The sequence below is a fragment of the Cryptotermes secundus genome, unplaced genomic scaffold (assembly GCF_002891405.2).
Source record: "Cryptotermes secundus unplaced genomic scaffold, Csec_1.0 scaffold174, whole genome shotgun sequence".
NCBI classification, from domain to species: domain Eukaryota; kingdom Metazoa; phylum Arthropoda; class Insecta; order Blattodea; family Kalotermitidae; genus Cryptotermes; species Cryptotermes secundus.
This window is the reverse complement of record NW_019734351.1, coordinates 479,526-502,723: the sequence shown is the minus strand read 5'-3', so window position 1 is coordinate 502,723 and position 23,198 is coordinate 479,526. Positions and strand designations below refer to the sequence as shown.

The following is a 23,198-nucleotide window of genomic DNA, read 5'->3' as shown; positions in this document are numbered from 1 at the left end:
GTCAAAAAGGAAAGAGACCACAGGGAAGACCAAGGCATAGGTGGGTGGACAATATCAGAATGGATCTTAGAGAGATAGGATGGGATGGTATTGATTGGATAGATTTGGCTCAGGATAGGGACCAGGTGGAGGGCTCTTGTGAACACTAATGAACCTTCAGGTTCCATAAAATGCTGGGAAATTCTTGAGTAGCTGCAGAATTGGCAGCTCCTCCAGAAGGTCTCAGCTCCATGAGTAAGGAAGTAAGGAAGTTTGCATACAATTCCAGTACCATTGACCCCTGAAATATCTTTCTTTCCATAATAGCTGTGCCACTATTCACTGTGTGGATAGTTTATGCTTACTTTTCATAGTTCTGCTAAGATTTGTGTTTGTATTGGTTTGGTAAGCAGTTACTTGCATAAGTTGGAGGATTAGAAAATGTCCAGGTGCTGGTTCAGATTGTGGATATCTTGGAATGTTAATTGCATGTGTGATTGGTGATGAAAGATTGAATGGTGGGTGATGATCTTCAGGAAATTATGATTCACCTGAGTATCTGATAATTCTGAAGTGTCTTCTGCATTTTCTTTAGATAATGATTCTAAGGATTTCATTTAATTTTAAAAATTGCATTAGAATTGCTGTAATTTGCAGTTTCTGAAATTCTATGTTTTGTTAGTGCTTCTAATATTTTTGTTACAATGACTATACTTTGGTTCAGCTCATGCATATGCAAAGGAAATACTGGATTCAGAAGATGTGTTTAGTGTCTTTAGATACACCACATACGTCCTGTATTATAAACAAAAGTGTGGTACTATAGATTTACCTTAAGTGTTTAATGTAGATACCCTATACCAGATTTAATTGAAATCCAGTCAGTATTCAGAAATGAAATGCGTAGACATATGGAGAAACCTTATTTTTTCATAACTTTGTGAGAAAAAAAAATTATGTAATCTGTAGAACAATTTGTCAGGTGTCTTAATCAAATGCTCCTTCAACATAATAAATGTCTTGCATTGCAGGTGAAACCAATTTCTGCTGCAGATCAGCGAACCTTAGATTGTGCAATTGCAATGGCTAATGAACTGACAGCACGTTCAATGAATGATTTGGACAATGGAACACCACCAGAAAGCCCACACACACCCGGTACGCCTGGCAAGCGCAAGTTCTCATTCCGGTTCCCTACTGCTGGTACTAATAAACATACTAGTCCACGTGCAGAACGGAAGACATTCTCTGAGGAGGCTGCATCTATTCCTGACATACAGGTAAGTTCACAAGGACACAGCTGTGTGATTAACTCTTCAGTGTTTTGCCATAAAACCACTGTCCAGAGCCTGATATGGGATCAGTTTATGCTGATCATTCAGTTTTTAATGTAATAACTAGAAAATTGGAAGCTTTTTAGGTGGCCACAAATTCCATATTGTATATTGGATTTTAATGACATTTTTGCCATATACTGATCAATGTATACAAAATGTTTATGCTACATAACTGGAACCAAATATGTTTATGTTCCTTTTGTTAAGAAAATACGTAATATGAGTGAAAGAGATTTGAAAAATTGCAATTCACATTGCCTTAGAATTTATTTTTGGCATGATACACTACAGAACATCCATACTCAAGGCCGCTTCACAGTTAGGGGACAGGTAACTGTTTCTTGTCTTTTTCCCATGCTGTTGCATACAACACAATGTTTTGTGGGTTTTGATTTCCTTTCTGTTGGAGGTATTCTTCTGGTGGAGTGTTACACTGTCATTGTTGCTACGTTATTGTTGTCTGCTTGGAGTCTTATCATTTTATGTTCCTTAGAATACTTTATAACAAACCCTGCATTAAATCAGCCATAAATCATAGATGATCATCTTTCTCTCTACATTTTGTATACTGTCACTGTGTTCAGCACTGTCACGTTTAGTAATCTGGAGAAGAGACTTATATTCCACATATTCATTGTATTTCTTTCATTGAGGTACATCTGTAACAGCTGGTCTTTTTGTCAGTACTTCCCCAATAAATGTATCATCTTCTGTAGTACAATGTCATAATTGTACTTTTCCCTAGGTTAGTTGTGACTGGTCTTGTTTTATCACTGTGGAACACATATTGCTAGTCGTCTTATTGCTCCATTTGATAACATTCACAGAACAAGTATGTTATGTTGTACAATAATCTTACCTCTCCTTAGTGTTGCTGTTTTTGAAAATACATTCTTTCTGTTTACTTTTAGAGCCCCTGCACAATCATTCCTCTGTGAATCTAGGAATGTATTCATATCTGGGCAGATACATAAATTGTCAAACCAAATTGTATATCTGTTATGAAGCAGTGGTTCTGTTAATTTAAACATTACAGCAGTTGTTATATTCAAGTCACTGGTGATCTGAGGGAACTGCATTGCCATACGCTTCCATTTTTAGACTATGAATGGCTGCATGTAGCCAGTACTAAACTCACACAATTCAGAGGTTTCTGTACAAAACTGTGAGGACTTCAGAGAGGGAGGAGCATTGCTTGAAAGAAAGGCATCGTTTCCACACATCTGTGGAAATATTCTGCAGAGGAAGATACAGAATTTTAAATTTGGAATTTAAATGATGAAAGATATTATTGAGTTTGAACAATTTTCAAGACCTTAATACTTTTCTTTGGTGTTGTCTGTGAATTGTGAAAACCTGCAAATTGATTTGACTTGATCACAGGAAATAAAATTAAATATGGGCATGGCTTCCAGCTGATTATGTGAAAAGTAAATTCTCAGACTTGGCTTTTCAGTAATACCCATTAGCATGTACAGTACTAGAATGGCCTACCTTTGGTCTACTGTACCCAGCTTCCATTCATTCACCCTTATATTGCTCAGTGTAATGGTTTGCTTTTGCTGCAGTCTGTTACTCAAATTCCATTCTGAAAACAGTTGAAAAATGTTCACAATTTCAGTCACACTCTGTGCATTGCTGTAAGGTCCAGTAACTCCTACAAACATTTCCCTTCATATAATTTATAAGTTAATAAGGTAAAGTGAAGTTATCCCTGTAACAGGCTGTGGAGGCCCATAAGGTTTTGAGATGTCGAGGCACCCACATTTTTCTAGACAGCCGGCTCACAGATGTCCTTACATGTTGGCCACCCTTCACTCCCAGAAAGATTCCTTCATCTCATTTCTTTTAGAGGCTGAGTCAACCTCAAGACCATAGTGTGGCTAGATGGATTAGGTCAATTGGAAAATCCAGTGATCTCAATGGGAATCAAACACAGAATCTTCCAGCTTGTAGCATAGTGCCTCAACTATGATCTGTCCCCCTTTATAAATTAATGTAATATAATTTAGCATGTGTTGTGACATGTATCTGTACTAACTTCAGCTCTTTCAGCATCACTATCACTGCCTTGGTCTTTAATATTAAAAACATCCCCCTCCTCCACATCAAAACTGTAAACTGCATCTTCTGCACAGTCATTTGAATCTGCAAGATCTTTTCCTTGTTTGCTAGTATAGCTGTTTCACTCTGTGTCAGATACCTCAAATTTTATACTGATTCCACTGTTGCACAAAGTACATTGAAGACTGGCGACACCAGAAAATATCGAGAACTTGCATGTGGATGTCACATGAACATGGAAGTTTGAAGCAATTTACCAGAGTCACATGAGATGGATGCATGATGCAGATGTGCTATAAGTGAATGTTTTAGACTATTTATGGACTGTGTCATTCCTGTAGCCTAACAAGTTTATTTTGTTTGCATAAAGCTGATGATGTCTCACCAAAGTACATAAAAGTAAAAAGTAAAGTAAAGGTAATTCCTGTAACAGGCCGTGGAGGCCCACAGGGTTGTGAGATGTTGAGGTTCCCACATTTTCTAGACCATCAGCTCATAGATGGCAGCAAGGTTGTCAGCCCTACGTGCCGGCCGCCCTTAACCCCAAAGAATATTCCTGGTATTCATTTCTCTTAGAGGCTGAGGCGACCCCAAGGCCATAGTGTAGCTGGAAGGATTAGGTCAATTGAAAACATCCACTGATCTCATCGGAACTTGAACCTGTGACCTTCCAGCTTGTAGCATAGTGCCTCAACCAACTACGCCCCCTCACATGAATTTGTAGCATGTAAAATTCTTTCACACATGATTCGTTTCTTCTTGAATGGTAAGATCTAGCCTGCGGGCATTGATTTGTACATGCCTGTCCCTATCAGCAATAAATGTATTACAATTTTCTGAGAGTTCATTCTGTAAGGGGGGTGCGGTTTGGAGATTTTTGTAGGTGAATATGTGGATGCGTTTTTTGTTTGCATGAATGGGTGTGTTTGTTTTGAGCCCATGAATGTTCATATTAGTGCTGGCATTTCAGATTTAAATAGTTATTGAATACAGTATGCTGAAACAGCAGAACAAATTGTAACTTACAGATAACAGTGAACATTTTTTATTTTAGGTGTTTTTTCTGTATGCTTCGCATATTTACCTGAATGTATATCCAGTGTCCAAAACAGCTGTTCCTTTGTGTTCTCAAGCATATTCTGGGTAATTGTAGCTATAACTTATTATAATTGTTGTGATGTGTCAGTTTAGAGGAGTATAATTTTTCCTGTTCATAATCCCTAAAATAGAAATTAAATGGCTGAGATTGGGTGAATGAGGAAGCCAAGCAATCTTTCTCCTGTACACATCAACCTAAAAAACATACATTCATTGATTGGCTCACAGTGTTACAAAATGTGGCAGTGCACTGTCATTCTGGGAAGTGATGTTGGCATCAGATGAACAGCAGATTTAATTATGCTCCTATCAAAATAATTTGCCCAGGATAACAAAAAGATTGTCCTGTAATTTGTAAGTATTTGTTCTGTTCTTCCTTATTGCATACAGTTAGTATTTATATTTCGTGTATGGGCTGAAAGAAGTTCCACTTAACTTGACAAATGGGGGAAAACTGTTGCTTTTTTATTACTATTCAGTTTATGTGTAGGGAGATGTACATGATCTTGATGTTACAATTTAGATTTTTTAAGCTGTGTAAATAAATATAGTTGTCACCTGAAATAGAGGGGAAACTATGAACAGAAAAGCTTCCAACTTTCTTGTCAGGAGTGAAGCCCAGTTCATCCACTTTCTCCCCTTCAGGGCTGAGCTATCACTGCTGAAATAGTGTATATTACACTCACCCCAGCTTTGTATTGGTTAGGTGGGTCCCTTGTTGTCAAAGCATGGTATATATTCTTCTTATGGATGAAAGAGATGGCCTCCAATTATGGAGGGGAGCTGTAAATATGCTGAATATGCAGTCATGGACAGCTGACAACAGGTGGTCCTTCAGCTTGGTAGTAGGGCAGAGACTAATTACCTCTCACTGCAAAACATTAGGACGTCACAGAATGTCATAGAGATTGATAGATTGTTTGGAAATTGACAGGCTGCATGGCATGCATTTAGTACAGGAAGGTTCTTAACTTTGTTGACCAGTTTATGGCTCTGCACTTCATCATGGCAGTTTGTTTATGATCTGTCAGCGGTGGGTAGCAGTTACCAGCTCCATTAGCCGTTTGTTCTCGGTTACAATTAGTGAGCAGTGTGTTCATCATGGTGCGGTATACTTTAGAGTATACTGCCCGTATGACACCTACATGAAATACGCATCTGCTAGAAAGTGTCGGTGAAAGTTTCAACGTAAATTTCATGATGAAAGAGTTCCCAGCAGGCAGACAGTTCAGAATTTAGTGAATAAACTTAGATCAACAGGACTCTTTAATAGACCAGAAACAAAAAAGAAACGTAAGTGCCAAGTGCTTACTGAAGAAAAGTTAGATGGCATGGGAGCTGGATTTGAGCATACGCCTAGAGAATCACTGAAACGTCTAGCCCAAGAGCCTGGAATGTCAAAGTCTAGCGGAAGAAGGGCATCACAACTGCTGAAGCTTAGTCTCTATAAAACAACAGTAATCACACATGCCTTGAACCGCATGACCCAGCTAGCAGGGTCCATTTTTGCAGTTGGTTTCTACAATCCGTCAAAGGAGAGATCGATCCACAATTGACAAGGACAACATTTTCAACACCTCCTGTGATCTGTGAATTGTAACTACTTTATTCTGAACATTACTGGCCAACAGGAATATTGATTCATTGGCAAAATTTGTATGTGCCTCACTCCCAGCAGTACACTGGTTGCCATGAAGCACAGAGCGGTGAACTGGCCAACAAAGGTAAGAACCTCCCTGTAGGATAGAAATGTATACAGAATTTAGTGAAGAAGTTTGAAGGGACGTAAATCACATTGGAGGCCTAGGCATAGGTAAGAGGATAATATTAAAATGGATCTTAACTCATGGTATGAGGACTGTAGTCAGTGAAATCAGGATATGATCCTGTGATGACCTCTTATGAATATGGTATTGAAGTTTTGGATTTCATGAAATGTGAATTTCTTGGTTGCCTGAATGACACTCGTGTTCTCAAACAGCCTCTGCTCTATATAGGTAGTTAATTATCAGTCCATCTACACATGTAAAGCCAATTGAGCCATTTATCAGTACATATTGACTGCATGGTTTATAATACATACTGAATCCTCATTTTATGAGTGTTAGATTGAAAAATTTTGTGTTACTGCAGTTTAAAAATTAATCCTTTTGTTTTAATATGGGTAATGAAATTTTGCAACAATGGAAATATACCAAGCTGAACCTCAGAATGTCAGCTGTCCGTTCTACTTGCAGCAGTGTTGAGTAGCACCGTTTTATATTCCCTTGTTTTGTATTTCATTTCATTTGTACTGTTTGTTTCAGATTACACTGTAAACTTAATAGGATAGGTATGGCTTATAACGAGAACTGCATATTACTGAAAAAAATCATAGGTTCCATTAGTTTCATAAGCTTACATATACAGAAATATCTTTAATAGAATGAAGGCCTTTTTGGGCACCTTTGCCATAAAGAGTAATTCCAAATTACTTTTCACTTTTTTCATAACTTTATGCGCCAACTATACGAGGTGTATAGGAAAGTTCCTGAACTATTATTGTTGTAACTGCCTTGGGGAAAGAAGATGAGAAGGGAGGCCAAGGTCACACTTCGGCAAACCTATTGCATCAGTCTGCCACATGACACTGCACTGTGAACACTAATTTTTTTACATGAGTGCTTTTTCTACTCCATGTTTCATTTGTCTGCCATGGGTGCCAAAATTGAGCAATGTGTCTGTGTCAGGTTTTGCAGGAAGCACGGTAAATCCGCTACTGAAACCCTTGAAATGCACTTTCTGTAAGCTGGGCAGTAGTTTTTGAATGGCATTCATGTTTCATGGCCAGTTAGGTGTCAGTTGAAGATGACGAATGTTCAGGGTGACCAAGCACCACCAAAATAACAGAAAATGTTGGAAGAATTCGAGAACTTACCTGTCGCCGAAGAATCCATGAGCTTGCAGACACCATTGGGTTTAGTTATGGAGTTTGACAGGAGATCTTGACAGAAAATTTGAACATGTGCTCCATTGCCATGAAGTTTCTTCCCTGACTCTTGATAAATGATCAAAAGCAGCGGCACATAAATGTGCGTTTTGAGCTATGAGAGAAGGCTAATGAGGACCCAACTTTACGTATAGGATCATAATGGGTGACAGAAGTTGGATTTATGGTTATGATCCAGAAACAAAGCAGCAGCAGTCACAGTGGAAAAGCCCACAGTCATCAAGAGCAAAATAGATGCAGCAGGTCTGGAGTTCAACAAAGAGCATGTTCATTGTTTTTTCGATGTGAAGGGGATTGTTTACTGTGATGTTTTGAGGCACATGAGAGAAAATGTGTGATGAAAAAGACAAGAACTTTGGTGCAACCACAACTGGCTCCTTCATCATGACAATGCACATGCCCACACAGCCCTGAAAACCACAGAGTTTGTGACTGACAACAACCTGGTTATCATTCCCCATCCTGCCTACTTACCAGACTTAGCCACCTGCAATTTCACTTTGTTTCCCAAATTGAAAATGAAACTGAAGAGACGATATTTTGAAACAGTCTCTGACATCCAAAGGGAATCACAGGCGGTATTCAACAGCATTAAAGGAAATGACTTCCACAGTGCTTTTGAGACATGGGAAAAAAAAAACAATAGGATCACTGTGTACATTCCAAAGGAGACTGTTTTGAAGGAGATGGCAGCCAAAATTGAGTAAGTTAAACCAGCGTTTCTTTTTTGACCTAGTCTGGGAACTTTCTGATAGCAGTTTTGGTTTGCAGTCTGTGTGTAGCTGGCAGCCTGTAAAGATACTGTTCACCCACCTGTCTCTATCTTGTCTAGGAGGAGGTCCGCATTCCAAAATCTGACTGTGAATACTGTGTGTCTGCATGCACTGGGCTCTCCTATTATGCCATCAAAAAGAGCCAAGTCTTCAAAATATTGATACTTTATAGTTGCAGTAGGGGATATTTTAAGACCACTTTTAGCATGAATTAATGAGTTCATGGTCAAGTGCCCTCCAGATTTTAGTGAATCTTAATTTCAGTTGTGCCATCATAACTTTCTCTTCAGTCCAGTAGTTCATTTCATTGTGCATTGTGCCACATGACCAGTGAGAAAATTTTCTTTTGGTTGTACTGTGTGTTAAGAAGTATTTATTCTAATTATGACAACAAAATGGAAGTACTTAGGCTTGATTACAAGCTTGAAGGAATCCTTTGTGAAATTGACATCTTGTCAAAGAGTAAACTAGTAAAATGGTATGAATTCACTTGATTGTCATTGTTCACCATTTTGAAGGACAGAGACTAAAGATAATCAGTTATTCTTTGCGGTGAAAGGCCAGTGACTCAGTAAAGAAAGTGCAACTCAGGCAGCAAAGATCTGGAATATGTTCTCATTGAGTGGTTTTGCCACAGATGATCAGCTCCGGTACTGATTGATGGGCCATTAATGAAGGCAAAAAGCCAAACACTTTGTGGGACATGTAGGAATTCAAAACAGTCAGTGTTGCAAAAGGTGACTGAACCATTTGTGTGCAGTGTTGGGTGAATCAGCTGCATTTAGAATCAGTCCATAACATTCATTATGGCCATATGTTAAGGCATCTATGTCTACAAGCAGGTAGTAGTGAGTACAGGAGGTCAGGGATCAAGAATATTGAATTATTCATTGTCATCTTCATATCTCTGAGGTAACTACTTCAGAAAATTATCAGTGGAACTCCCTTTTAGTATTCCTTGATATACGATTTCCCTTGATTAATATTCAGTTTCAAAGGTTCCAAATGAATAATGTCGATGTTAAATGACCTCCATTTATGATTTTTCCCAGTGTAGTATTCAAATCCACTGATCTTAGAATAAACCTTAAGTAGGAACTACACTATAAACATGGCCATGCATTAATTTTTTAAACCTTGGTGCTATATTATAGTATATGTAATTGGAAGTTAGGAGACAGATTTAAAGATTATGTATTTCAACCATTTTCTTATTTTTGAATACCCATTAGAGTGAGCAGTTCTGCAAATGTTATAAAGTCTAATTTTATTTTGGTTACAGTGTAATTACTGTTGTATATAATAAATACATCGCCTGTGTGTGCCATATACAGCAATAACTCGCATAGTCGCGGCTTCGAACAGCCCGGATTCACTATAGCCTGGTTTGAAAATTTCAAAACAAACTAAATTTTAATTGAGCAAAATAAAAATAAATTCTAAAAAATTAGTACACAAAATTATTTTTAATACATAAATGATCGGTTTTTTCCCTTTATACAGTCAAGTCTCTTTTTGTGCGGTTTATTTTTATGTGTTTTTAAAGTTATGCAATATGCTACATACAGTCAACTCTCGATTATCCGGGGCGGATTAACCAGGGCTACTGGGGCTTTTTTGGGGCTTATATGTTGTTTAATATTCATTCACTTTTGTTTCACATTGTGAGTTGTAAAACGATTTTCGCACTAGTGTGAACCGAGCTCTGCATTCTTTGGTCCCATTATGCTAACACAATGTTCTAGGGTAGGGGTGAAAGAATACAAGGATTTGTGGAAAGTTTCGAGGACAGATACATTGCCCCAGTTAGTCTCTTTGTATCAATCTTCAAGTGCGTTAGCAAAATGTCCGGGTGTAAAAGGAAGCGTGTTGTGTTAAGTATTCAACAGAAAAAGGAAAATGCCGCGAAAAAGTAAACAACAGTATTAAAATTTTTTAAGTGTTAAGTGTGAATATTCATAAAAAGTGTTGGATGTTGTTGAAGACTGTGATTGAAATAACTAATTCATGCTTCAGTGTAATGTTAAAAAAGTATTAAATAGGCCATGAGATGACATAAAAATGAGGTTGAATAAATTTAAATACAGGTAGGCCTATAGTATTATGAAGGTACAGTATTACAGTACTACTTTTAATAAAATTTGTCTTAACCCGGTTTTCGATTAATCGTGATTTCCATCCCCACCATTATCCCGGATAATCGAGAGTTGACTGTATTTCAATTTTTTCTTGGGTTCCCTATTGTATGTGTATGTACCCATGCTTGGGTTGTTCATTCTTGAGCTCTGTCAGCTATTGCTGGAGGAGGTGGGGAGAGCACTACTTTAATGGAATTTTGGAAGGGCCACATCAGAAACGTTATCGAAAATACAGGCAAAGCATGGCATGAATTAACGGCAAGCAATATGAGGGCAGTAACAATAAGTAAAGCTATCCTTGTTCAGGCCATGAAGGCCCATAGGGTTGTGAGACATTGAGGGTCCCACATCATCTAGGCAGTCGGCTCAAAGATGGCAGTAAGGTTGTCAGCCTTACGCGCCGGCCACACTTTACTCCCCAGGAAAATTATTTAATTAATTCCTGGTACTCATTTCTGTTAGAGGCTGAGTAAACCCCAGGGCCAGGAAGGATTAGGTCAACTGAAAAAAATCCAGTGACCTCATCGGGACTTATGGAAACATATCATACCACAGTGTGCAAATGATTTCATTGGTTTTGAAATTCATTTTGCTGAAGTCACTAATAACATAGTGGAAATTGGACAACAACTTGTTTCAATGAGTTAGATTCCATCAATGTAATTGAGTGCATCAGATCGAACACTAATGAACTAGATAATGAAACACTTATTAACATAGATGAACAATGGGCTTTTGAAGAATGGGAGGACAATTTAGATAATGACGACTGTGTTGAAGTGCCTGCACGAGAATTAACAGCTGAACAACTATAAAAAATTATTGGAATGATTGAAACCTTGTCAGAGCATATTATGGAAGTTGATCCCAATATTGAACGTAGCCTTACAATTTTCTGAACGATAAACAATGCAATTCATTACAAAGAAATGTATGAAGAGAAAAGGCCAAAGAAGAAAAATGTGCAGACATCAGTATTGCAATTTTTAGAGAATAAAAAATGAATTGCGAAAAACGTGAATTTTTTAAAATTATTTCTAATAAAGGCATTTGAATTTATTAATCACGTTTCATTTATCGAAAAACAGATTTTTTTTTTTTTTGGAACCAATTATCATTTTGTGTATGTATTTAGTTCCTTGAGTAGTCCGGTTTCAAACAGTCCAGGATATTGGCGGAACCGATTACCCATACTATGTGAGGTATTGCTGTATTTATCTTTCCTTGTTGTTATTTATATGTATATTAGATCACTATGTATCTAATTGATGCCTTCAAATAATGGGAAATTCGTTTTCATTTGACACTTATCTGGTTAAAAATAATGTTTAAAGAATGTGTCCCTTTCATAAAATGAGGGATTTGGGAATATTATTTTCTTGTTTCTCCATGTGGATCTGCATTTTGCAGAGTGGTGAGATTGTTCCATTTTCTCATCATTTATTAGGCATAATAATTAGTGTACCCTTTCTAATTTACTACTAATACTGAAACAGCTTTACTAATATGTTTGAATTATTTTTTCCCATGTCCTGTTTTTCTTGAAATCCTTTCCCATTTAATTTGCTGCTTGTCCTTTATTGCCCCACCTGCTATGCTTGCCTTTATAATTTGTATGAAAATGCTGGTTTTGACATTTTTATTTTGTGTTATAATTTTTTCTGTTTCATACTAATTGGTAAACTAAAATGCTTCAATGTCTCATGCTTTGTACATTTAATGTTTATGTTCGTATTCATAAAGTCTTTGTGTAGCAGTTTGCTATCCTTGTCAGCCACTCCCTCCACTCCACCACCTTCTTTAGGGACAAGCCTGGAGTCTCTGGGTGGTTCAGGTTCTTTGCGTCTTCCTCTGTGGGATAAAGCTTCAGCTGAATTTTGTTTTGCACGTTCGCGTGATCTTCTCACTAAGAACCCCTTTTGCATGAATACAGTCTTGTCTAATGGAAAACTGCATGGTGATGAAGAGATTAAGGGAGTGCCAAAGCAAGAAGTACCTCATAATCCTGAAGAGAAGGAACAAGATGGCGATTATTATCAGGATTCCCATGTTATTTATTCTGATTTTGGCCAGTTAAATCAATTTCATGGTGTAGTAAATAGTGTACATTCTGTTCCTGTAAATAAAAATGATATCATTCAAAATCAAATTACAAAGTTAAAATTGAAAAAAATGAGAAGTCATGTGAAAGTTCTTGGGTCTCAAACAGCATATGGTGAATGTGAATTAAAATGTCCTAAATATAGAAGGTATAGAAAATCAGTAGAGAATCCTTCTGCAGTCAGTTTAATATGTAAACAGTTTAAAGATTCATGTGGCATTAGAAAGTTAGTGTCTAATTCCCAAAATACTATTTTAAATTACTCACCATCTGAAACTTTACCAAAATTGAATGGAAATTGTTTGAGGACTAATATTCATCATAATCCCAGAAGGAAATGTTTCTCATGTGCCAATGATATTTTAACTGAGGAATCCTCTCCTTCCTCCTGCTGCTCTGTTTCATCTGATGAAGACTCTGACTTACCCCATGCAGCATTTGTTCACCAGCAGCCCTTTTCTCATTCTGATAATGATTATGCCAAACTACCAATTCCCTTTACAGATGAAGCTGAATTGGTATTCTCACACCAGGACTCGATAGATAGCTCCAGTTCTCCTCCACCTATCACATCATTTTTAAATTCCCTTTCTCCTGGTTGTGTACCACAGAAAGACATCTCATCTCCCTTCACTGCATTCCAGCATGCTCTCTCTTTGCCATCTGAAGAAGTGACTATTGCCAGGAGTAATTCTTCCTGGCCAGATGAACTAAAGGCATCTGATGCTGCTGTCCTGTGTGAATCCCCTCAGCCTGAAGTAGAACTCTGCACATCGTTTAACCTCACTTTCTCATCAGCTTGTTCAAGTCCAGACTTGGCAGAATATCCTGAGCTTGATGGAGACTTACCAGGTTTGCCCCCAAGTCAGTAAGTGACATTAAGCCTTTACTTTTTGCAGGATTCCCCTTTTCTGTAATTGTATGATCTGTGCTTCTTAGTAAGTTGTGTAAAACCCCTGTTACTCACTTGTTAATTTTCCTTTACCCACTCTGTAAGAAGGACTACGAGGTAACTATCTGTTTCATGTAGTTCACCTGGTTTTCTGGTTTACACAGTAAACAACTTTTTTCTTTTATTTGTTCTGTTTTGTTTTCATTTCCATTTTCCATTTTGTTTCTTCCCGTTTTCTTCACAGTCTTCACTGAGTGCCGAAGCAAAGGAAGTGTACAGCAGCCTTGTGGAGCAACCACTCCCTTCCCCTTCCCTCACCCCTAGCTCTCCATCTCTTGATACAAATCCTCTGCGAATGCTCCGTTCAGGAGCATTCCCTGTTGTACGACCCAGGGTTCGAGGTAACAAACACAACAGTGGGAATCAACCACAGCAGCAGTCATCAACTCTGCAGCACCAGCATAGTGATTCACTGCCATCAACAACTGCTAGTTCCAGAAGTTTGCCAAGACTAAGAGTACCACCACCACCTTCAACAGCACCTCCCCCTATACCTATAGAAACTCCTGGTTCTTTTATAAGTGCACCTATGCCACTTTCAAGAAACTTTCCTACCAAAGTCTCTAATTCAGACTCGAAAGATTGTTCAGGTTTTGAAGAAATGGTTAAGATAAATGGTGATCATCCTTTGAGTGGCACAGATACTTCCAAAAGTCACCAAAATATTATCCATGAATCATCTGTGAGTTCAGAGGTTTCTGAAGATACCGTGGTTGTTTGTGCTGATAATGCTGATGAAGAAGAAGTTGTTGAGGGAAATCCAATTCCACTTCCTCCACGTGACAGATCACGTCCATTGCCACCGACAAAGCCACGACATCAGCGTAAACACCCTCTTATAATACCAGGAGGTGGAGTAACGCGGACACTAGCCAAAATGGTCGAGACAGAGATGGAATGTACAGCAACAGAAGAAGTAACACCACAGTACTTAGGACTGCAAACAGAATCTCAACTCATACCCGAAGCATCTGAAGAAGCTACCCCAGATCAAGCTAAATCACCATTCAGAACTCCAAGGTAATTGCATGGGCACTTTACCTTCCTTGAGTCAGCTACATTCTGTGAATTTAGTTGATCACATAAATACAAAATATTATCTAGGATGTAAAGTATTTTGTTAGAGTGACATCTTTAATTTCACTGTGGTAAAATATTCAAAATAGTTTGTTGACTCATCTGTATAGCCAGTAGTATTTCCATCAGCACTCAGTACACAATATTTTATTCCCCATATACTCGTGCTTGCGGTCTAAGGCATGTACTGTTTTCGCTTGCTTGGAAACCGGGATCGTGGGTTCAAATTCCACTCAGGGCATGGATGTTTAGTTTGTGTGTGTGCGTTTTTCTGTATTTGTGTACAGGTAGAGGCCTTGTGACGAGCTGATCGCCCGCCCAAGGAGTCCTACCGAATGTGTAAGATCTCGAAAAACCAAAGTGAACGGAGAAGTTCATGGAGGTAGGCCTAGGCCCACTGGGGCTGTAGTGCCAAGGAAAAAGAAAATACTCATACGTAACATGTTTTGCTTCAGTGAAAGTTGTTAAATTATACTTGAAGGTAGTCTAATGACTGTATATGAACCTTATTATTTATACAAGTGTATAATAAAAGCAGAACTAGTTAATGACCTATTCATAAATAAGAGTAACATGTTGTTTGATCAAATTTCAGAAGGTGTTTGAGTGCAATATAATATGACATCAGACCTGTCATACCAGTTTGTTTAACAGAATGAAAATTTTCAAGGTACTGGAAGAAATGGAAATGAACCTAGCAAGACACTTTGAAAGCAGAAAATACTCTAAGAGATGTCACCTTGTTCTGTGGCCATTAGTAGTTTTCATTTGATTTTTCATAATACTGTTATTATTAGTATTACAATTGAATACACTGTAGTGATAGTATCATACTCTGAGGCTTTCAGTCTGTCCTGTAGCATTAAGTGGTCCTTGATCTTAGTAAATATATTTCTTGTATCAGATGTCTCCAGTTATGGATCTAATGACCTCTCTGGCCTGTACCCATTTTTTGTGTTAGGAGAATATTTTACTTTTAGACTAAGCCATGGATTTGGCACTATAATCTAAAGCCTAAGTAAAGTTTTTTATTTATATCATTCAGCAAGATGAAGGTTTTCTATTGTGTGTATGTTTTATACAGTGATAAATAAGGGCACTTAATGTTGTGTAAAATGATATGATGCACCATGAAAACAGTGGAGTAAGAATGCCAGTAAAGATACTTTGCAGTTTTGAGAATATTTAATAAGAGAAAATGTTTATTAGCCTATCAGCACTTGATTAAATAAGCTAAAAATGTAAAAAGTAAATTAATGAAAATTTCATGTTCTGTTCGACTGGTGAGATATTATGATAAGAAAGCTGAATTTATAGATGAAGCTAACAAAAATATTTTGTTATATATATATATATATATATGTGTGTGTGTGTGCGTGCGTGCGTGTGTGTGTGTGTATTTAGAAATTTGATAAACATAACATCACTTCATGCATATTTTTGCTTTTCACTTATTGTGCAAATTATTTCTGTAACTTTATGTTCTCTTCAGTCTGGATGACAGCTTTGAGCAACGTATTGCATGCGAGTTGGCAGCACTAGATGATATCCCTGGAGAAGCAGGATGTGGTACAGGGAGTGAGATGGTGCGTCACAGTGACCATGTTTCTTGTGAAGATCTGCTTGAGTTTGCATGTGACACACCTAATGCTCGTCGAACTCAAGGCAAAGCTAGAGGAGTAGATTCTGATGAAGTCCGAATCATGGGGAAAGTGTTAGGACCTGAGGTGAGATCCACTTTTATATCTATATAAAGTGTGCTGGGATAATCATTCAGTATAGTGACTAGCAATGTGTTGGATGATCAGACTTCCATTCCTGGCAGGAATGAGATTTTTCTTTCTGCCGCTGCAGCCAGACAAACTCTGAGGTCCACCTAAGTCTCTCTAATGCATGATAGGGGCTCTTTCCCCATGTGTAAAGCATTCAAAATGTGAAGTTGATTGCCCACCTCAATATATTTCAAAGTTAAGTATTGTGTGGATCATTATTATCCTGTCCCTTTTGTGCCTTCATGGTTTGATACTTAGGCACGGGGAGATTTTTATTTGTTGCATTTTAAAATTGATTTCTGCATGTAAATACAGCAACATAGAACCACTTATGCATTCCATTTTAACACTATTGGCCTAGATCATTTTATATGTGAAGTACTCTGATGCTTGGACAGTTTTGATATGTAGTAAAAAATGTCTCAAAGCAAGACTTTCACTGATTGTTTTATACACAGTGTGTCCAGGATCCTTTAGGACACTCTCCCCCCCCCCCCCTGCAATGCCATCTGTTGCTGAGTTGTGCCATTAAGATTCTTGAAGTTTCAGCTGTGGCTGTCTATAATTTCAAAGCGCAAGCATCGCTGCAGCATGTGTTCTGACCTTGAATGTAACAGTACTGTTCTGACACTCGTCGGAAAATGGTGGTTGAACAGAGTGGCTCAGGACTCTGTCTTATAGTGAGTTTTGGTATTAGTGGTGTTGAACATTCAAGGTCTGCTATTAGTGGTTTTGTTCATATGTTACTTGAAGTGATATTAAAAAAATTGCAGGTTTCTATGGATAATGCTCATCATTAGCTAACAGAATTCAAAGAACTGTATTGATCCAAGTTCTAATTTTCTTATATAAGGAAGCCAAGTGAGTTCTATGTTACCTTGTAAAACGTATATTTGCTTCAGATTTTAGTTAATTATAAATATACGAAGAACATTATTCTAAAACTTACTTCATATTTTGTATATGTAATGCAAGAAAATTTAAAATGTGAATCCTTGTTATAGGTATCAACTGAATGCTGTGTTGCAGCACTTAACATTTCAAACTGGGATGTTCATCGAGCCATCAAATTGGCTCGCCTGCACAATCTCCTGCAAACTACTGCTGACAGTGTAGATGTCAATATTGACTTCTTAGCATGCAATGAAGCTCTGGAAGCTTGCAGCTGGAATGTAACTCGGGCAGCAAGCTGGGTGCTGGCCCAGGAGCAAGGAGACACCACCCAAGTTTGAGTGTAAAATTTGTATCTGATAACACTGTATATGAGGGTTGATGTAAAAGTTCCAGAAGTGGATTTGATGTTGGAAAGTGAAGTGTGTGATAATGGATATCAGTCAAGAAACTTAGTTGGCAACTCTTTCTGATTTGAGCCTTCTGTTGGGAAGTAAATATCAATATTTTCAAGCTGGATTCTTTTGAACAGGTATTGACATGTAATTTTGTCCCTGCAAATTAGTTCTGGAACTTATTGATCAGCCCTTATGTGTATATTCCATTCACTAATTGATACCTGTAACAGGGAACTTGTTTCCTACTGTGTGTGTACTGGGAAAACACAGACTAGCTAAGGTAATATAATTTATAAAAAATTGTTCGAAAGGTGATGACAGACGTCTGGCTATAAGTAGACACCGAACACTCCAGGCTTATGTTCAGGAGATACCCTGTTTGAATCTTATCAGGGCTACTGCATATCATAACTAAGGCTTTTTGTGCTTTTTCTCAGATTAATACCAGAAGAGTACCTTTGAAATCTGTACCCACTCATTCATCTTCCCATCTCATTTACACTGTGTAGCTTATATGGCTGAAACAGTGCCATTGAACAGTCTGAGTTTCAGTTAATCACATAGTACAGTACTTGTTGCAAATGTTGGCGAGCTTTAAGAGGTATTGATTGGTCAGATTTTAATTGATTGATGATTCTGGAGTTGCTTAACAATTCTTTCAGCTGTGTAAGTTAGGTGGCATTGAATTTTTTTGGTTATTGAAGGATTGTTGAATTTGAAACAACGTGAAAAAGCAGCTGTGACCTGTTTTAAAGTAATGTCATATGTTGCTGTATGTGACACGACAAATAACTTCACGCCTGTCTTGGATGTAGCGATTATTTATTTGACACACTCTTATCCACACCTACAAGTACTATTACTATCACCTGTCACGACCTCTTGACTTTTCTTCAGCACTATCACAATTCTCGGTGAGGCTTCTGCTGGTCTGCTTAGTGACTGCTAAAACAAAACTCTATTCTTCGAAGGCTGGAAATCAACTGCTACTGCTCAACTGAACTCCTTAGTCAAAGTCAAAGTCACATTGCAACTTGCAGTCAGTGAGTCAGTCAGTAATTCTTGGTGTCAAGCCCCATGTGGGGCTCATGACCAGATATTTATTGCTGTTTGACAGTTACAGTCTTGTTTTCATGGGGCGCCCTCTCTGACGAGAGAATGGGTCTGTATTTTGTATATACTGCTGGCCCTTGCCAGCGCAGTCTTTTTCGAGTCCAAGTCCCTTGGGATTCATGACCACATTTTACTGTCTCAGATTTGAGACTTCCCTTTTTCATTGACTCCCAGGGTCACGGTGGAGGTATTTGACCCCGCCTCCACACTGGTGATGAACTCCTTAGGCATTCCAGTTACTGTTATAAACCCTCAGTCGGACAGCAGAAAATGCACCTCGCTTCCCTGTTGCGTAATCGCCATGTTTATTGAGGCATTGCTGGGCAACACTGCCAAGAGATGTTTACTGCAACGCTGCATAGCAACCAGCGTGCTTCAGCTCAGCTCGGCATGGCACGGACAAATACCGCTTTCCTTCCTGTTGCATAACCTCATTCCATATCCTGTTTCCCAGTCATGGTTTGACATGTCACTACTATCACAGCATTTGCCTAGGGAGATGAAAGATAGCTACAAAATACTACAGTTATGGTTGCCATTTTCTGGGCTGAAATTGGACCTTAAAAAGTGGGGGTGCCAACCACTGGACTGCAGTGTGTAGTTGTTGGTGTTTTCACTGTGGTTAATGTATTTTTTTTCACAGCATACCTACTTCAGATTTTACAGAGGGCAAAGAACTGTTTTGACTTCAATTTTATGTAGTTTTCTTTGTAGCAAATGTGAAGGTAAAACCTTCAGATATTCATTCATCAGTAATCTGTCAGATGACAGGTCAGATATATCACAAATAGTTTCTCCCCTTTCATCAGTTGACCATAAAAAGCATTAGTTCTTAATTTAATTAAGCACATTTAATGTAGTTGATGTGGCAGCACTACATAACCTGGACATGCTTCACAAGAGAAAGTGATGACATTTCACCTAGGAGGCGAGTTTGAATGTGTGTCATCTTTAGATAGTGACACGGATTATTATATCAGCATTATAAATTTACTGTGTTCTTTTCTGAGTATGCAGAGGGAACTAAAACCTTGACATAGAGACCTCATTGAACACATGGGACTTCTCTTCCATAAGGTTGCCTAATCATGGTATGACATGCCTCAGAGGTGTTTTGGCAATGTTTATTTTGCCTTGTGGAAGGAACATAGAAGGCTGAGCAAGGCTAGGTCGGTAAAGTGAGTGGCTGCAAGCTGGATGGCTGGAGTGCAATTCCAGGCAAGGGAGGAATTTTATTTCCCTTTACCACTGCATCCATGCTGGCTTTGGGGCCCATCTAGTGCCCTATCTTTTGGGTAGCAGGGACTGTCTCTTGACCAACAAATTCTGGACCATGGGAGTGCTCGGGATGACCACCACTGAAGGAAAGGGCGGATGAGGTAGAATTAACACTGAAAAAAGACGTGTGAAGAAAGGCAGGACGTTGCCAGCAGAACACCGAGAGACACCTGAAAGAAGGGAAGAACTGTTAGGCTGTTTGGGGATGAACAACCTTTAGAAGAAAGCAATGTCACGTGTTTGGAATCCAGAAGGGTTACTTCCATGGAAGCACTAGAACAGACTGTTGCATAGGAAGTAACAATAGCAGTATTGTAATTCTAGCAGTGAGTCTCCACGGTTACAACAGAAGGTTCACTGCGTAGCAATGGCTGCGGATATATATAAGATAATGCATTTGCTGAGACAGTCTTGAGATAGCCGCCGCAGAATGCAGTTGAGTGATATTCGTTGTATTTGTGTGTGCAAGAATAAATGTGTTCACTAAATCTGAGGCCTACGTGAAGTTATCTGTCACGTGACATACCCAACACGTGACAATATTGTCACTTCAGACAGGGAGTAAGTACCAGTGAAGTGTATTAGTGCAGTATGTAATAAGATTTACTTTTAAACCAATACTGACACGTACAGTTTGGCTGTGGACTCCTGTAAAATATAAAACTGAAGTGAAATTCTTAAGCAGTTGTAAATAAGAAAACACCATTATGAGAATTTTATGAAAGAGGCTTCCTCCATTCTTTCAGGGCAGAGATAAGAGGTTTGGAGTTTCCCACAAGGTCCTTAGGCCCAGGCACATTACCCTTATCAGGGGATGGACTCTGCCCTTTTCAGGGCACCTGTCTGACCTTGCTGCTCTTTTCACAGCAGTTTCTTCCTTTTCCCTTTTTTGTTTCCTTTTCTTTTTCTGCCTCTTGCTCTTCTATCTGCCACCCCACTTTTATGACTTCTGTCCCACCTTCCTTAATGTTGCTGCAAAAGAACAACCTTTTAAGGGTTGCCTTTAGTTAGTCTTGCCTTTGCTCATATTCTGTCTGATGTCTTTCACAAACCTTTGTCTGGTTCTCTTTTCTGCTCCTGTTGGGTCTGAGTTCTTTTATTTGCCTTGCCTGACTCCGTTTTCAAAGTGTTATTCACTTTGCTTGTCGCCTGTGTTTTGCTGGCTCCTTGCTTGACTTACTCTTCAACCATAGAGATGGAGTCACTATATTCCTCCAGAACATCGGTGAACTTCTATTGTACTTCCTGGTATTACATCCCAGAAGATAATCCTCCTTCTGAGAGAACCTCAAATACAACTGTCTTGAATTGTCTTCATATGGAGCTCTGAATTTCAGATGATCTGAAATTATCATCAGTTCTTCCCACTTCTCCAGTCTTTCTGTGATTAAAGAATGTATAGTTCTAAATAATAATATAAAGGCATTATTGTTCCTGGTATGACAGTCATTATCCAGACAAATTAGTTTTTAAATTTAATCTTCAGTGACAGCCATGATTTTCATTTGTACTAAATGGCCAAGTGAGGTAGAGTAATAATTAGCAGGCAGGTATATGAGTTGAAACCCCTTAGAAATGGCTAGAATCATGGAAAAAAAAAAGAAGTACTTTTTTTTTCCACAAAACTGTTAGACAAGGAACATTTTATTCTGAAAGGATCAACAGTAATGTTTACAGCATTATTTATTTGTGAAATTGTGTATTTAAATACCATTTTTGTTAATTATATTTTGAAATGAAATTGTAGATATTCTGATATGTGCATGTTGTTCTGTTCCATTTAACAGTTTTCAACTTAGGATTATAATATTGTGGCATGTAGATCCCGTTGATAGGTAATGGCCCTGCCAACAGACACAAACGCAGCAATTCCACAATAGCAGGACACGACAATAACGAGAAGTGGTATTCGCTATGTGGTCTGTGCTATAACTCTGTGATGTAAAAATAGAAGAGCTGTTGGGAAAAGTGTTTTCTATGTGGTGCTTACAGAGGCTATATAAGGAGTCAATTGTGTATTGTGAGTTAGTCATGGAGACTTGAGGCTTTCATTGTGGTCCATTTGATTGTAGAGTCTTCTGAGTATTATGTGTTGAAATGGTAAAAATTACATTTCAGGAGACCTTGCTGCCTCCTCTTTCAAATTCAGTATATACTTCAATTTATACACACTCTGAAACACCCAGAATACTCTGTAGTGAAAATTGTCAGTGTTTGGAAAGCAGTACTCAGCAAGTATCAAGAATCAGGTATTAACTGGAGACTGTTCATTGAGGTCATAGAGTTCTGACACAAATGCATGCAGCAATCGGAAGAGTAGCACATACATTTTGCACTATTAGTGAGGTATAAAAGCTAATTACATGTTTGGTTGTCATCCTACCCTCTATTACTTATAGATGGTATTAATTATGTTTATTCTAAAACAAACACAGTGATAATCTCAGGTTTATTTAAATATGAAAATGTATGACACACTAAGATATACAAGCACAGTGGATGAAAAATTAGTTTCATATGACTTGGTACTGCAAGGTTTTGAATTTATTTATCCCCACTTGTTTATTTTGGTGTGTGCATAATGTACTGACTGCCATATTATGTTACTGTAGTTGGTCTGTGTCTTTTGTTTCCCATGTAATAAAAAATACATTAAAACAGAATGTCAGCCACAGTTATTGGTTGACCAAATCATTAGAAAATTATTGTTAATAACATAATATATTGGAAGAACATGCTTGTTTTAGCATGAAATTAGTTTATGAAACTTGTAAAATTGATGTTGGCTCTAAAGATATGAAATGATCATAACTTTTTATATGAAAAATTTAAATTTTTTTTTTTTTGACAGCTTTCATAAACATTTTTACTTCACTTCAATCAGTTTGTTGTATCTCTTTCAAACATACTTATACATTGTGTGAATTTAAATCTATTCTGTATTGAAATGTTAGAGAGTCATAGTAAAGAAGGCTTTATGTGAAATGATATAAATTACATTTCTATATCATATATTTATGATCAGTTCAGCAAAAAAGGTTTTTCTACCTATTTCGGAATTGTTAGGGTAAAAGCCCATTATCAACTTATAACAGTGAGCTTTTCATTTTAGAACAGTGTTCTTCACTACACTGTAAAAAATGAAGGGGTACGCGGTAGCATAGTTGGTTGAGGGGCTATGCTACAAGCCGGAAGGTCGAAGGTTCAGGTCCCAATGAGGTCATTGGGTTTTTTTCAA

At 38.0% G+C, this 23,198-nt stretch overlaps 1 protein-coding gene across 2 annotated transcripts in view; it reads left to right on the top strand.

Annotated features, from left to right (window-relative positions):
- The window catches only part of LOC111868785 (activated Cdc42 kinase-like), a 54,388-nt gene extending 35,747 nt beyond the window's left edge, over window positions 1-18,641 (top strand). For both annotated transcript variants that reach the window (XM_023859756.2, XM_023859757.2), the window contains exons 16-19: window positions 1,011-1,259; window positions 13,616-14,451; window positions 16,001-16,235; window positions 17,285-18,641. In XM_023859756.2, the coding sequence (XP_023715524.1) occupies window positions 1,011-1,259; window positions 13,616-14,451; window positions 16,001-16,235; window positions 17,285-17,512 (1,548 nt within the window). In that variant the 3' untranslated portion in view covers window positions 17,513-18,641. The remainder of the gene's footprint in view (window positions 1-1,010; window positions 1,260-13,615; window positions 14,452-16,000; window positions 16,236-17,284) is intronic.
- Window positions 18,642-23,198: the final 4,557 nt, after the last annotated feature.